The 17,069-nt window shown below is 41.6% G+C and overlaps 1 protein-coding gene across 3 annotated transcripts in view; it reads left to right on the top strand.

Moving 5' to 3' along the window:
• The first annotated feature begins 110 nt into the window (after positions 1–110).
• The window catches only part of CDS1 (CDP-diacylglycerol synthase 1), a 97,952-nt gene continuing 80,993 nt past the window's right edge, over positions 111–17,069 (top strand). The window contains exon 1 of one of the 3 annotated variants that reach the window (XM_517179.8): positions 111–703. In XM_517179.8, the coding sequence (XP_517179.2) occupies positions 587–703 (117 nt within the window). In that variant the 5' untranslated portion in view covers positions 111–586. The remainder of the gene's footprint in view (positions 704–17,069) is intronic. The other 2 variants (XM_063809495.1, XM_016951502.4) reach the window with 2 other exon arrangements.

Here is a 17,069-nt window from a genome sequence, read left to right as displayed (position 1 = left end):
GCGGGCCGGGCTCCTGACGTCACCTCACGGGGAGGCGGGGCTGTGGGAACCGCAGTGCAGCGCAGAGGGGCGGGGCCTGCGGCGCGAGACCTGGTGCGGGAGGCCCGGGCAGGGAGAAGTGTGCGGGGCCGGGACAAGCCGGCTCCGAGTCCGCCTCCGGGGGGCGGGGCGGGAGGGGCCTGCGCGGCGGCGGGAGCCCAGAGCCGCGCTAAAGCGGGTCAAGCGTCCTCCTTTTCTCCCCGCCCCTTCTCCTCCTCCTACCTGGGCCTCTGCGTGGAGACGCGCACCTGGCAACCGGAGGCCGCGTCTCCGCCTTCTCTGCTCGCGCCTGGCGCCCGGAGCCTGCCCGGGACCTCCGCCGGAGCCGCGCTCGCTGCAGGCGGCCTCGAGCGCTCTCTCGTTGATGCCGTTTTGGAGGTGACCGGCGCGGCGGCCGCTCTATGGTGGGGCCGCGTTAGTGGCTGCGGCTCCGCGGGACTCCAGGGCGCGGCTGCGAGGTGGCGGGGCGCCCCGCCTGCAGAACCCTGCTTGCAGCTCAGGTTTCGGGGTGCTTGAGGAGGCCGCCACGGCAGCGCGGGAGCGGAAGATGTTGGAGCTGAGGCACCGGGGAAGCTGCCCCGGCCCCAGGGAAGCGGTGTCGCTGCCACACCGCGAGGGAGAGGCGGCCGGCGGCGACCACGAAACCGAGAGCACCAGCGACAAAGTAAGTGGAGCCGAGAGAGGCGGACGCCGCGCCCTGGCTGGGTCCTGGTTGGAAGCGGGACACTTGAGAGCAAGGGTGGGGCCCGTCCAGCGTCAGGTGAGGCTGCACGCTGCCGGTGCACCTTCCTCCCTGCCTGTCACTGCTTCCTCCTTCTCCAGAGGGGGTCGGGACCCGGGATCCCAGTGGCGGTGCGGTTCCCAGGATGACCGCGGCCGCTGCCCAGGAGAAATGGGCCACTCAACCCGGCTTACAGTTTAGCTTCATCCTCTTCCGGTCCCTTCTTCAGGATCTGGGGCCGACGCTGGAATCAGGAGGGAACCTGTCCTCCTAGGGGCTGCGGTGCAGTTAGTAGCTGCCACCTCACCTCTCTTTTCAGTAGAGGGAACAAAGTTAGTAAGGACTAGAGACGTGCCACCGTCGGCTGTATCATTTCATTGGATCCTGACGCGGGAGGCTTGGCTTCTCGCGCTGCCCCATATGCACTTTCATTTTCTCCATCCTTTTTCAGTATGATAGATTTTGGAGGTTTTAGAGTATCATGCACGTGACATAATAGTAATCTTCCAGCTTCTTTTGAGTGCACGACAGACAGTGCAATTCTTCTGTCTACCAGTAGATTTCATATAACCCGACGTTAATTCATGAAGACTTTTCACTTCCTTTTCTATAGATTACTCTTCTTTCACATTGAAGAATAAGTAGATGCGATATTACTATCTGTTCAAAGCTAGAAAAGGAATTCGGGCGTGTTTGGTAATATAGTGGTGCAGGTAAGAACTTGTGAAGAAATGCAGTTTTATGACCTTATGGACTGGATGGTTTGGGAAATTGGGCCAGAGAATAGATTGTTGTATCAAACCGTCTGTTTAGAAAATTCCATTTTATTTGAGAAACCCAAAACACGTAAACTGTTTCCAGAAGCATACTTTGGAAGCAGGCATTGCAGTTTGAATTACAGAAGTGAGGTGGATTGCCCAAGGTCAAGTTCGTGGCTCTTGAAACTAGAATCTAAGTTTCCTGATTCCTTTTCTTCTGGTTTATGTGGTTGCTGAGACTGGCTGGCAGTTCTGATTTGGGGAGGATTCCACCTGAAAGTTGATGTTGATGAATTTGATGTAACCCAAATTACAAAGCCCTAATAGGAACATATCACATGATATCACGAAATAAACGTAAACGTGATTCTTAGTACTAAAACTTTAGAATCAATGTAGTGACACTTTTCCCCTTACCCTTGATAGTAAGTAGAATAAAATGAGTCTGTAATAAAACATAAGTGTCAAGGAATTACCCAAAATATAACAATTTCCAGCTACTGAAGGTTGAAGTTACAAAACTAGGAACAGTGGGCTGAGAATAGTCTTTGTGAAAACTGCCTTGGAAACTAGACCCAAAATAGAATTAATTAGGTTGGGATTTGTTTTGTTTTGTTTTTAGCACTGGTATAGTTTAGCATCAAGGAAATACCAGCTTCTCTATGCTGACTTCCTTAACTCGACAAAGCTAACAAGCTTTTGTTAAGAGAAAAGATGTTCAGGAAGCCATGCATAAAATACCTTCGGAATTAAGTTTTTTCCTTTTTTAACACCATAATGTATTTAAAATGGAAACTACTTCTGTAGTGTGATTTGACTCATTAGAACTGTTGTCTCTAGCTATCTGTGACTAGGTTACCTCGCTGCATATTTATTTATTTATCAATGCAGTACTGTTGGTTTTTATTGACACATGTCCAGCTGGATTTTGTTTTCTGAAAGTAGACTTTGCTATATGTAACCTGTTTTGTCAAGATTTCTTAGACAAGGATGAACATATTCAAACCATATCTAAAATACTGCTCTACTTTTAGAGTTTATAATGAGGAACTTTTGACTTGGCAAGCTTATAGATATTGAACTCTATCCCTGTCTGTCCTTTCTTATCAGGGTGTGTATTTGAAAATACACCTGTAGTTCCAGGTCAAGGGCTATTTTAAAATCAGTTTGCACACTGGAGGCTGGTTAATATTTGGTCAATTCAAACTCATTAAGGGCCTTCCCTGTTCAGTTGCAGTAAAGGCAAAACTCTTGGGGAATTAGTGAAAGAAGTGAAGGAGGTACATTATATTCTGCTATTATAACACACTCCCATGCATTGCCATTTTGTAGTCTTTTAATAATGGTGTTATTAACATGACACTCCCTTTGTTCCGGACTGGTGACTTATGCTGAGAGAAGGCTCTGTACTCCAGATAATTAGCAAGTGAAAAAAATACTTCTTACCTGCAGGGGAATGTTCCCAAGTGTTAAATGTTGGAGTGGTACTTGAAAAATGACAAGGGACATCTTCAAGGAACCCTGCAGGAGACATATATGAGTTAGATTTATTGGAAGTCTGTACAAGGCTCATTGTTAGCATAGAGGGCATGCTTGGCGTCTACCTGGAGACTGTAGGAAAAGCTCTAAACAGTGGATGAGGATTGAGCTGGGAATGAAAAGATTCCTGGGACTCACCAGGTTTACAGGGGTTTGGGGAGGGTGTTCTAGGCAAAGGACGTGTTGGGTTTTTTCTTGAATCAGCATTCTAGGCACAGGGTTGCAGATACAGAGGAAGAGATAATGAAGGTCCTGAGAGCAAAAGGAGGAGGCATTGCTTAGAGCAGTGGTCCCCAAATTTTTTGGCACCAGGGATCAGTTTTGTGGAAGACACTTTTTTCCACGGATGGGTTGGGGGGATGGTTTCAGGATGATTCAGGTACATTACATTTATTGTGCACTTTATTTCTATTATTATTACATTGTAATATATAATGAAATAATTATACAACTCACCATAATATAAAATCCATGGGAGCCCTGAGCTTGTTATCCTGCAACTATACAGTCCCACCTGGGGGTGATGGGAGACAGTGACAGATCATCAGGCATTAGATTCTCATAAGGAGCATGCAGCCTAGATCCCTCGCATGTGCAGTTCACAACAGGGTTCAAGCTCCTGTGAGGATTTAATGCTGCTGTTGATCTGACAGGAGGCAGCGCTCGGTGGTAATGCGAGTGATGGGGTGTGGCTGTAAATACAGAGGAAGCTTCACTCGCAGACCACTCACCTCCTGCTCTGCAGCCGGGTTCCCAACAGGCCCAGTTCCTAACAGGCCGGTACTGGTCTGTGGCCTGGGGGTTGGGGACCCCTGGCTTAGAGGACATCATCAGTAGTACTTAGGAATAAGGGCTGAGATAGAACATGGAGTTTAGCAAAAGATTTAAGTAGAAGCAAGTTTAGGTTGAGGAAATTGAGAGGTGAAATGTTGGTAGTTATTGTTATAAAGTGGCAGTGAAAGGAATACAGGATGGCAACTAGAGAGACAGGAGGATTAATGAAGATTTTTCTTTTCAGAGGAGGGGAGATATATATTTGTATGAAAGTCAAATGAGTAAAGATGTTGAAGACAATGGGTAGGTCCTAGGAAAAAGAAAGCAAACATGGGGTAGAGACTATGGATTATTGGGATATCCAAGGAAAGAAAAGAGGGATGCATGTCTTTTCCTTAAGAAAAGAAAGACGGAATGAAGAGTGGATACAGGAACATTTTGAAAAGCAGAAAGGAGAAGATCAAATGTTGGATGCCTTCAGTTAGTAAAGTAGGAACTCAGAACCAATGAGCTTCAAGGGATCTTAGAAACAACTTGGTTTAACTCAATTCATATATATTTGTATTTGTATATATTTATATATAATTTGGTATATATACAATTAAATTTTAAACAATAAATTTGTGTTCAGTTGAATCTTCACTGAGTTTAATAATTCTGTATAGTTTTATAATAGTTACCTTTTGGTCATTTCCTATCACACTTCCCAAAAATGACAGTTCAAATGTGTTCCAGTCACGTTCAGTGTTGTGTGACTGTGTGTTAGGAATATCCCCATTTAATAGCTGAGAAGAAGAAAAGCAATGGGAGTGATTTAGGCCTGGGGAGTGCCAGAGGTCCAGGATGTAGGGAATTAGAGAGTCAGTGAAGCCAAGATTGAAGTGGATGACCACAGATTCAGGTCAGCAGGGAAGTGGGCTGGTGAAGATTTAATGGGTTGAGTGGGAATGAGTATTGAAACAGAAAGAGCTAATAAGACATGACTTATGTAGAGACCAAGGGAGAACTTCCCCTCTGCCCTCTGAAGACTTGCCAGAAAAAACTGAAAACAGGTAGATTAATTGGAGAAATGGCATACAAGTTTATTAACGTGTGGGGTGGGAGGAGGGAGACAGAGTGATTACCTGAACCCCAAGAGGCTTAGAAGCTTATATACCATCTTGAGGCAAAGGTGGTCCTGTCATGTAGATGCAACCTCATAGGGAGGAGCCCTCAGAGAGAATAGATGGTGAATATTTCTTTCAGACCTTTAAAAGTGTCAGACTCTCAGTTAGTCTTTCCTAGATCCAAACAAGAGAGAACCTTCAGAGAAGGCCAGGTTGCATCAATGCAGATTTTCTCTACAGACGCAAATCTACCTCACAAAAGACAGCTTTGCAGGGCTGTTTGTTTGCAGGCCCTCTGAACAGCCATCTCAAAATATGTCAAAGAAGTATAATTTGGGGTGAAATATTCTGATTTCCTTCACTTGCTAGACCCTGAAGTGGGAGAAAAGAGGGTGCACATTGAGGCTGTGGCCAGTCAAGGGGAGCACACGTGGAATAGTGTGCTTTCAGGTAAGATCCCTGTGTGTTTGTGCATGGGGCTGCTACTTAGGGATTTTGGTTTGTGAAGTTGAGGAGAAAACAATCCAGAGATCAGTTAACGTCTCTCCTCCATTTGAGATGTGTGCAGCTTCTTTCATAAATACATTATTATTTTCAAATAAACTTTTAATTTTGGAACAACTTTGATTTATGTAACCACCCCACAGGTTCTTCTTTCTTGCTGCCCAGATAGAACTGGTTTATCAACATGGGAGAATTGCAATAGAGAAAAAGAGTTTAATGCACACAGAGCCGGCTAAACAGGAGGCCAGGGTTTTATTATTACTCAAATTAACCTCCCTGAAAATTTGGAGGCTAGACTTTTTAAAAGATAGTTTGGTGTGCAGGGGGTTAGAGAATGGGTGCTGCTGATTGGTTGGGGAGGCAATTGCAGGGGTATGGAAAATGGTCCTTGTATGCTGAGTCCATTTCTGGATGGGGGGGCCACAGGAGTTGCTGGTTTGGGAGGAGTTATCCAGTCATCAGAAATATAAAAATCTGAAAGTGGTCTATCTTTTAAAAGGCCAATCTTAGCTTCTTTAATAGTGATATTATGTGTAGAAGTAATTGGAGAAGTTGCAAATCTTGTGATCTCCAGACCAGTGGCTGGTAATTGTTTACATGTAATCACAACAAAATTCAGTCCCCTCTCATAATCCTAAACTTGTGACCTTTTATTAGTTTTATAAAGGCAGTTTAGTTTAGGGAAGAGCTGTTATCATTTAACCTGTAAACTAAATTCTTCCAAAGTTAGCTTGGTTCTCACTTGGGAATGACCATGGGCAGCTTGAAGGTTAAAGGCAAGATAGAGTTGGTTAGGTCAGATTTTTTTTCACTGTTATGATTTTCTCACTGTTACAGTTTTTGTAAAGGTGGTTGGTTTTATTTACAGAAGCATTACAAAGATTTCTGTGTACTTTCCACCGACTTTCCCGTAAGGTTTGTATCTTGCATAACCGTGGTACATCGGTCAAAACTTAAGAAATTAACATAGCTATAATATCATTTTAGACTGTAGATACTATTCAGAAATTCACTGGTTGTTCCACTATCCATTTACTGCCCTGGGATACAATCCGAGATTCAACACTGCATTTAGTCTAGTTTATTTTGTTATTGTAAAAGCCTTATTGTGTTTTTGTAAATTACTTCTTCATTTTGGTACACTTCACTACAGGTTGTGCTGATGTCACCTGTAAGTGTAATGAACATTTTCTATAGTTTTTCATCTAGATCTAGGCCATTAATAAAATACTAATGTTTAGATCTAGATTTCTGGACTACCATTTGGGCTGATACTCCCTAATTGTTGATAAATTATCAGTCAGTATTACCACCTAAATAATTTTCCATGATTCAGCTTTTATCATGCACAGCATATTCATTTCATTTAATAACATTTTTAAAAAATACTGGCTTCCAAAATATCGGCAACCCAGCCAAGTGGTAAGACAGAGCTGGGTTTTTAGCTTACTGCAGTGAGGAACACTTCCACAGAGCCTTGGTAGTATTTCAGAGGGGGAGAGGCAAGTTGTAATGTATTTGAGAATTGGAAGTTTGGTTTAAGGCAGGTCTTTTTTTTTTTTTTTTTTTTTTGAGACGGAGTCTCACTCTGTTGCCCAGGCTGGAGTGCAGTGGCGCGTCCTCGGCTCACTGCAAGCTCTGCCTCCCGGGTTCACGCCATTCTTCTGCCTCAGCCTCCGACGTAGCTGGGACTACAGGCACCCGCCACCACGCCTGGCTAATTTTTTTGTATTTTTAGTAGAGACGGGGTTTCACAGTGTTAGCCAGGACGATCTCAATCTCCTGACCTTGTGATCTGCCCGCCTTGGCCTCCCAAAGTGCTGGGATTACAGGCATGAGCCACCGCACCCGGCCTAAGGCAGGTCTTTCAATGTGGGGAATTGATTAGGATTGGGTAAGGGTCACAATATAACAATTTGGGGTTAGTAGATAAGCCAGGTAAGGATTTTGAGGCAAACGTTTTCAAAGAGTCTTAGGACTAAACTGTTCATTGATGCTTCCTTTCAAAGAGTTGATGTGTCTTTTAGAAATTCTTGTAAACAACATGAACTCCTAGCAAGAGTTTCCAGGAATACTCAAGTTATACTAATAAAAGAGTGAATCTAAAGGCGTGGTAATGTAATAGTAAGCTATGTGCGGGTTAGGAATGGTAGTTAACTTGAGATTTCTAAAGAATATCTGAGGGTTACCATGTGAATTTTCACTTACTGTTTATGATCTTTAAACAATTCATTTTCTTATTATTTTGAGAGATACTACCATAGAATGTCATCAACTACATCAAGCTTTGGATGTGTACCACAGTGGGTTTTTTTGATGCTGTCATCCTAAGGAAGAAGCTGAGGCATAACATAGAATTTAAAGACAATACTTGAGCCAAATTTAAAGACTTTACTTGAGCCAAAGTGAGTACACTGCCTGGGACATACTTCCAAGTTGCCTGGGGGAGTGCCTTGGTTGGCCTTTGTTATAAGCAAGTTTTTAAAGGCAAAAAGGAACAGGGAATGGGCTGGTACAAAGTTGTTTGACAGGAATTCTCATTGTCTTACAGAGATAATATTGATGAATGATTGGCTATTCAGTTTTAAAATGTAAGGTATGAGTTACAATGTCTAGTATATGGTATTTTATGGCTACATGGTATCAGTCCAGAGCCAACATAGCAAGTGGCTCGAAGAGGTAATTGTTTAGCTCAAACAGTGAGAGACATGACTGCTGACACATTTTAAATGCCTCTCGGGGCCTGATAATTTAATGAGACTCATATTCTTCAAAATAAAAGTTTCTTTTCCTTTTTAACACAAACAATATTTTGTTTGTCAAAATATACTGGGGAAAAGTGGGACAATTTAATGTCCTCTGGAAAAGTATGAAGAAAAATTAAGATATATACACATGTAGTATGAGTATTCTTTATGTGTTTATGAATTTCATTTTTGTAAAATAGACTCTCACATTTCTTCCCAGATAACACAGATAAATACAGGGGTTTGGCATGTTTGTTTTCCTTTAACCATTTTATATTTGGGGATGTCTTTTCCAAAAATACAGATTTTATTTCAGTGTAAAGAACATAGGTCATTTAAGAAATTATAAACATATTTCTTGAGGCTTGGTTTGGTTCTGTGCATTCAGTAAATGCTTGTTGAGTGCCTATTATAAGCAAGACACTGCTTGAATGTTACTTTTTTGTGGCTTTTTTATACTCTTTAAGAAAAGAGGTGGTGTCAGGATTAGTTTGTTGCTCAACAACTGATTGTAGAATATATTAATCTCTTGAATTATGGACTTTCCCTGCATGGAATAATGATATAAACTAATTTTTTAGTGCAAAATAATTTATAATTTGCAAAATACTTGCTTATACTTAATATCAATTTTAGTCTTTTAACAATTATATAGGCAAGGGAGATAGGTTTAGTTTACATATGAGAAAATTGGAATTTGACAGCCTAAATGCCCTGCTCAGAATCATGCTATTTAGAGCCAGGATTTACCTTAAATTTTCTAATTAAAAAATGTAAAGGAGAAATCAGATGTGTGGTCCTAAATGTATAAAATCAATTTAAAACATTAAGAAAATTTTTACTTTGTTACTACCTTGTGTGATTTTGGACTAATTTGGTCTTTTTGAATCTATGAAATGTTGGCAGTGGATTAGAAATTTTTAGCTGAAAGCCTGTCATTGGGTGATTTCAGGCGCCTAGATTTAAAACAGCACTTCAAGTGTTTCATCGCTTACTTATGATCAATTATAAGAAATCATTAGCTTTTATTTCATTTTATAGCTGTTTATACTTTATTTGGTTGAGAAATGTTTCAGAACTTATTTAATGAGAATGACATCACATTTTGAAACAACTCTAGAAATGGAGAGGAAGTAATTTCATTAATGACCAATTTTTTTTTTTTTTTTTTTTTTTTGAGGCAGAGTCTCACTCTGTCACCCAGGCTGGAGTGCAGTGGCACGATCTTGGGTCACTACAAGCTTCGCCTCCCCCGCTCCCCGTTTCAAGCAACTCTCCCACCTCAGCCTCCCAAGTAGCTGGGATTACAGGCATGCAGCACAAAAGCCTAGCTAATTTTTGTATTTTTAGTAGAGATGGGGTTTCACCATGTTGGCCGGGCTGGTCTTGAACTCCTGACCTCAAGTAATCCACCTGTCTTGGCCTCCCAAAGTGCTGGGATTACGGGCGTGAGCCACTGTGCCCAGCCAACCAATTGGTTTTTGATCATCCCTGAGATACACCAAGTTTATTATGTAAGTATTTACTTATTTTCTTATCCTCAAAATGAGGTGAAAGATATTTTTCAGGTCATGTCATTGAATGTTTGTTTGCTTAAGACTTTCTCAGAACTGTCAAGATTTTAAACTTTTAAAATACGAAATTGAAAGGCACAGGATGGGAGAAAAAAGAGTCCAGTCCAGAGTGGACTCTTATCTATGGAAATTTATAGCTGCTTTTTGCAAACAACGCAGCTAAGAAAGCAGTGTTGCTTTTCTGCTTCCTGGCTATGGTTGTAGTTCCCTTTATTTGCCGGAACCCATGGCCAACTATTTAAGAGCTTTCTGCAAGGCTGATGTAGCCAATCTGACTTCATCACCTGGGTGACCCAGGTGGGATCAGACATCTTGACAGTTAAGTTGTGGCTCACTGCTACCTTCCAGTCCCAAGCAGGTCATTTCACAAACAATATGGGGCTGTCTGTGGGTCAATGAATATTTATTAAGCCCATCTGGAAGTTCACATTTTATCTCAATATATAAAAATCCAGATTCAGGAAACCAAATTAGACTCGTCTTTCAAGGTTGTGCTTTTTATTTTTTCATCTACGTACTATGCTTGTACTTGAACCGTCTCAGAGTTGAGGCTTCGAACAATTCTATGGGACACTATTCATGTAGAGTTCAATGTAGATAGTGCCCCCTGGAATTCTGCTTGTAGTAGTCCCATTTATAATAATGTATACTGCTTTTAATAAATACGAGGTTGGTACAAAAAGGTGTACAAAGTATACAAGAAGATAAGGATACTAGCTAGCGATCTGGGTGACTTATCCTCTCAGAGGTATTCCTTCTTTGTCTTGATAGGTTTACAACATATGTTTGCATCCTCTGTCACCTTTAATAATGAATTTCAAATGTATGATTATTTGAGCTCAAAGCTTGAGGATGGCCACTCTGGAGCTTAGATTCAAGTTGCCCTGAGTATACACTCTGATTAGCAGCAGTTACAAGGTTTTTTTTTTTTTTTTTTTTTTCTCGTTTAGATAGAGTCTTGCTCTGTCACCCAAGCTGGAGTGCAGTGGCACAATCTTGGCTCACTGCAACCTCTGTCTCCCAGATTCAAGCGATTCTCCTGCCTCAGCCTCCTGAGTAGCTGGTATTACAGGCGCTCTCCACTACGCCTGACTAATTTTTGTATTTTCGTAGAGACGGGGTTTCACTATGTTGGCCAAGCTGGTCTCCAACTCCTGACCTCAAGTGATCCACCCACCTCGGCCTCCCAAAGTGCTGGGATTACAGGCATGAGCCACCGTGCTGGCCTACAAATGGGTTTTTAAGGAAAAAAGAAAAGGCAGATCCTAAATTGTTTAACAAGAATTTAGATTAAAATAAACTATTGATTGGCTACACATTGTTCTTTGCATCATAAATTCCAGGAAGATAAGGGGTGAGGCAGCGAGTCTGAAACAAAATGCCTTTAAGTAATTGCTCCCAGGCACGGGTGTGGGGGTGTGACTGAAGTCCCATACTCTGGGGCCTGATAAATTTTACATACCTCACATAGCTGGGTCAGCTCAGAGCTGTTTTTCTTTTTTCACCTCAATCAATATATTATTTAGTGTAGGGGAGTGAAAACCCTTCTAGGTTTCTTGGCTGGGCTACAAATTAAATTGACATAAGACAAGAGAAAAACCATTTTTCTCTTGTTTAATTACATATGTGCAAAACAAAACAGGAAAGAAGGGTCAGATTTTTGAAGTTTATATAGCACCCTGAGATACTGAAAGGAACCTATTCAGCTTCTAAGGGGTGCTGGCCACGCAAGTTCTGGGAGGGTAAGGGGAGGAAATGCATGGTGAATAAAGGCTGTCTTGTTATGCGGATAGTCTCTCAGGTAATAAAAATTGTCTCAGAGCAGCTGTCTTCCTTATACAAATACTTTACTAATGTAGATTTCCTTTATAGATATACATTTTTTTACAAAATAACTGCATTTCAGAGCTACTAATGTGTCTGCAGTTTCTCAGAATTATAATCTTGAAATATACCAAAGAAGTATATTTTGGGGTGGCATATTCTAGTTCTCTATAGTCATATTTTAGGGTAATATGTCCTGAGTCTCAATATTAAAGTTTTCCCTACTTTTTTATTGTAACTTTTTAATAATATCAAAATGTTGAAAGGTTAGTACAATGATCATCAGCATACCTAGGACTTAACAGTTATTAAGAGATGGCTACATTTGCTTTATCTTGCCATATATACATAGTTGGCTCTCCATATCTATGGGTCATGGCTCACTGCAGGCTCAACTTCCCAAGCTCAAGTGATCCTCCCACCTCAGCCTCCCGAGTTCCTGGGACCACAGGCATGCACCACCATGCCCAGCTAATTTTTACATTTTTTTTGTAGAGATGGGGTTTCCCTATGTTGTCCAGGCTGGTCTCAAACTCCTTGGCTCAAGCAGTCCTTCTGCCTCGGGCTCCCAAAGTGCTCTCAAAGGTGAAGCACAGGATATGAAAACCCTCAATGCACATCATCCAAGAGGTGGCCAAAATCAGTCTGGTGATGGTCAGTTTTTAGGAAAGGGGTGCATTGTGAAACTGGCAAGCTGTCATATCAAAGCTGCAAAGAGGGAGAGTCCAGTAGCAGCCTCAGATGACTGGCTAAAGGTGATAAAAGAAAGGGTACTCTGTTTCTTGTTTTCTGGAGCTGGTTTCTGCTTACTCCTTAGGAAAGAGTTCTGGCTAAAGGTTAATAAGGAAGGGGCATACTGAGGCATGTCCAACCTCCTGTCCTATCGTGGCTGGAACTCAGTTTCCGAAGTTTCTCTGGTGTCCCTTTGGCCAAGAAGGGGTTTGTTCAGTCAGCTGGGAGGGCTTGGGCTTTTATTTTTATTTCTCAATTATTTATAATACCTCATACAATGTAAATTCTACATAAATAGTTGCATACTGTAGTTGTACAATATAGTATGCTGTATTGTTTAGAGAATAATGACAAGAAAAAAATCTATGTGTTTAGTACAGATGCAACCACCTTTTTTTCCCCTTTGAATATTTTTCATCTGAGGCTGGTTAAATTCACGAATATGGAACCCACAAATGTGAGGGGGCCAACCGTACTTGTTTTTCACTCTAAATGAAGGCAAGGCAGAAAAGCTGGAGGCATTATTTATCTTAGCCCTGAAAAAGTGATGTACCTGTGAGGACCAATCATTAATAAGATCTCAGGTAAAAAACAAGTTTGGGATGGCAGTAATAATTCAGATTTTGAGTGAAACTCCTTAATTTTCTCTGTTCTTTTGTGTAATTCCATGGAGTTTTTTTCTTCTAGTGATCTTTATTCTTAATTTGGAATTTAAGACTTACATAAATGAAACCATACAAAATAGTATGATCTTAATGTATAATAGAATGAGATATCACTGGAGAAAGATCAGAAGGAGCCAAACATCTAGGAAAGTCTTAAAATGGGCCTTAAAATTAAGTAAGATTTGAATATTGTAGATAGCATCTTAGGAATGGCAAAAAACAGAGCAGCAATACTGTAGCTTGGAAGACTTGGCCCGATTCCATTTGGGGATAGAGAGATGACAGTCATAATTCTCTCAGCACATACTCACCAAGCTCCTGGTTGCAGGAATGGCCATGGTGGGTGAGACTGCTGGGTGAACAGGCAATCAAAACATGTCATACAAATGTTGGCATGTGAAGAGTTGCACAAAATGGGCTGAGGAGCTCCCCTAGCTTCTGATTGCTGCTAAAACAAATCACTAAAAACTTAGTGTCTTAAAATAATGTAAACTTACCTTACAGTTCTGGAGCTCAGAAGTCCAAAATGGGTCTCCCTAGGCTAAAGTGAAGATGTCCCGATAGGACCATGTTCCTTCTGCAGGCTGCAGGGGAAAATCTGTTTCCTTGCCTTTTCTAGCTTCTAGAGGCTAACAGCATGCCTTGGCTGGTGGCCTCTTACTCCTTGCTCAAAACCAGCATCACTATACCTCTGCTTCTGTCATCTCTTCTCTGACTCTGATCCTCCAGTCTTCTACTTATAAGGACCCTTGTGATTATATTAGACTCACCTGTATAATCCAGGATAAGCTCACCACGTCAAGATCAGTTGATTAGCAAACTTAATCCTGCCCACTTCCTTAATTCTCCCTTGAATTGTACCAACATCTTCACATGTTCTGGGATTAAGACGTGAATATCTTGCTGGGGGGAGTGGGGAGGGAAGCATTATTTTGCCCTTGACAGGCTCCCTGAAGAAGAGTTTTCTAGAAATTACATCTAGGCTGATACCTTAAAGATAAATAGGCACCAGTCAGGCAAAGCCAGGCTCAAAGAGGAAGAGCGTAAGTTATAAATAGAAGAATACCGTAGCACAATATTGAGAGGCTAAGACTCTTCACACTGTGGGGAGCGCAGAAGCTTTAGTTCTGCAGAGCCTGGAGTGGCTGGGTGGGTGTGGCCAAAGCCCTGGCTGGAGAGTAAGAGGAGGCTGGGTTTATACCCTGTGATGAGGAGGTAGGTGGATGATGTAATCAGGTTTGCCTTTTACTCAGGCATTTTATGTTATGTTGAGACACATTTGGTTTTCTCTTATCCAAGCATTGGGATCCACCACAAAGTGTAACTCCTGATTGGATTAGTAAAGTGGTACACTGGACCAACCAGTCACCTCCTTCCTTCAGTGGGGAATAGAACAGGGCTGCGGAGAAAGATTTGGGGACGAGTCTTTCCCTTTGCAGTTCAAATTAAAAAAAAATAAGGAGGCTTTATCAATTATCATTAATTAGTGTAGGATAGGACCACAGAGCTGATGAATGAGGTAACCAGATTTCTGTCTATAAAATACAGTGTTGTGGGAGCAGTGGCTCACACCTGTAATCCCAGCACTTTGGGAGGCCAAGGTGGGAGGATCGCTTGAGTCCAGGAGTTTGAGACCAGCCTGGGCAACATAGGGAGACCCTGTCCCTACAAAAAATAACAAAAAATTAGCCAGGTGTGGTGGCTCCACCTGTAGTCCCAGCTGCTTGAGTGGCTGAGGTGGGAGGATCACTTGAGCCTGGGACGGTGAGGCTGTAGTGAGTCATGATAGTGCACTGCACTCCAACCTGGGTGACCCTGCCTCAAAAGAAACAAAACAGTGTTACTAAGTCCCTTGACCATTCTCTATCATTGTAGAGGTCTTGAGCTTCCTCACTCTTCGTTCACCAAACTGCTGACTCACTAGGAATTAAATCAGTTTAGTCCTTCTCCCCAGCACAGATAGAAAGCAGTTCCTTCTCTTCACTTCCACTCCTGGGAGAAAGAGAAGGAATCCATGCCTGTATGAAAACCATGAAGAAGGCCGGGTGCGGTGGCTCATGCCTGTAATCCCAGCACTTTGGGAGGCCGAGGTGGGCAGATCACGAGGTCAGGAGATCGAGACCATCCTGGCTAAAACAGTGAAACCCCGTCTCTACTAAAAATACAAAAAATTAGCCGGGCGTGGTGGCGGGCGCCTGTAGTCCCAGCTACTTGGGAGGCTGAGGCAGGAGAATGGCCTGAACCCGGGAGGCGGAGCTTGCAGTGAGCCGAGATGGCGCCACTGCACTCCAGCCTGGGTGACAGAGCGAGACTCCATCTCCAAAAAAAGAAAAAGAAAACCTTGAAGAAACAGACAGAAAATGTTGAAATCAGGAGCACAGCCTCATGTTCTTTCAAGTAAAACTGTTTAGTTTCAAGATTTTTAAAAGGCTGCCTCCTTTCAGGTGTGGAGCTCTATGTCTCTGTGGGTTTCCTTTGGCTTAATTGCAAATCTTAATGCTGAACTGAGCTACAGGGATCAGTGTCCACATCAAGGGATTCTTGACGGAAGAGCTGACCCTGGTTTTCTAACTCACTTTTTTTCTTTTTCTTTTTTTTTTTAAATTTTATTATTATTATACTTTTAGGGTACATGTGTACAACGTGCAGGTTTGTTACATATGTATACTCACTTTTTAAGGGGCCAGTTGTAAAAGGATGAAAAGTATGAGTGATTTAATATATTATCCTTTGTTGCATTTTTAACCACTACTTTACCTTCATTTGTTTAGAGACTTCCTTTTGGAGCCATCATCTATTTTTAAAATTTTGATTCTTATTTTAATTAATTTATTTTCAGGTGGGATCTTGCTATGTTGCCCAGGGTGATTTCTAGCTTCTGGGCTCAAGAGGCCCTCCTACCTCAGCTTCCTGAATAGCTGGAAATAGCTGCTTGCCACTGCGCCCAGCTCTTTTTTACTTCAACTGACATAATAGTTGTATATGTTTATGGAGTACAGTGTCATGTTTTGAAACCTGTGTACAGTGTGTAATGATGGAATCATCCTCTTGATGAACTGTATCCTTTGTTCCCTGAGCCCCTTGTCCTTGTCCTTTTTGTCCTCAGTATTGGGAAGCACCTCAGTTCTCTTTCCTGGACTGCTCTTTAAGAGTCCCCATGAACTATAAATGATACTCACTAAATTGAGTACACTTAAAGTGCTATCTTAGCTCAAGATGTTATAATGAAAATACTGTAGCCTAAACAACAGGAATTGATTTCTTATAAATCTGGAGGCTGGACATTCAAGATAAACATGCTGGCCAGTTTGGTTCCTGCTGGGAGCCCTTTGCAGACAGATAACTTGCTGTGTCCTCCCGTGGTGGAGAGATTATTTCTTGTGCCTCTTTATAAGGGCACCAAACCCATTTGTGAGTCTCCACCCTAATTACCTAATTGACTTCATTATCTTACAAAGGTTACCTCCAGATAACATTACATTGGAAAATTGCACTTCATTGTATAATTTGTTTTTTTGGCAGGGACAGAAACATTCATTCCATAGTAAATATAATTTGGCAAATTTTGACATATATATATATATGCCTATGAAGCCATCATTATAATCAAGATAATGAGCTAATCTATCACCACTAAAAGTTTGCCCCTTTTTGTAGTTCTTCCCTCATCCTTAGACACCTACTAATCTGCTTTCTGGCACTATAGATGAGTTTGCATTTTCTGGAATTTTATATAAATGGAATAATATAATACGTGTGTGTATATATATATACATATATGTGTGTGTATATATATACATATACATGTGTGTATATATATACATATACATGTGTGTATATATATATACGTATTACATGTACATTTTGTCTGGCTTCTTTTACTCAGCATAATTATTTTGAGATTCATCCCTGTATCAATTGTTCACTTGTTTTTATCACAAGAGAATATTCCACTGTATGAAAGTAACATAATTTGTCCATTTCCCTGTTGGCTATTTGAGTTGTCCCTAGTTTGGAGCTATTGCAAGTAAAGCTACCATGAACATTTGTGCACAAGTCTTTGCTTGTATCTACACTTCAGTTTAT

This window comes from Pan troglodytes, chromosome 3 (genome assembly GCF_028858775.2).
Source record: "Pan troglodytes isolate AG18354 chromosome 3, NHGRI_mPanTro3-v2.0_pri, whole genome shotgun sequence".
NCBI lineage: Eukaryota > Metazoa > Chordata > Mammalia > Primates > Hominidae > Pan > Pan troglodytes.
Note: the sequence above shows the minus strand (reverse complement) of the source record. Positions and strands in the feature narration are given on the sequence as shown.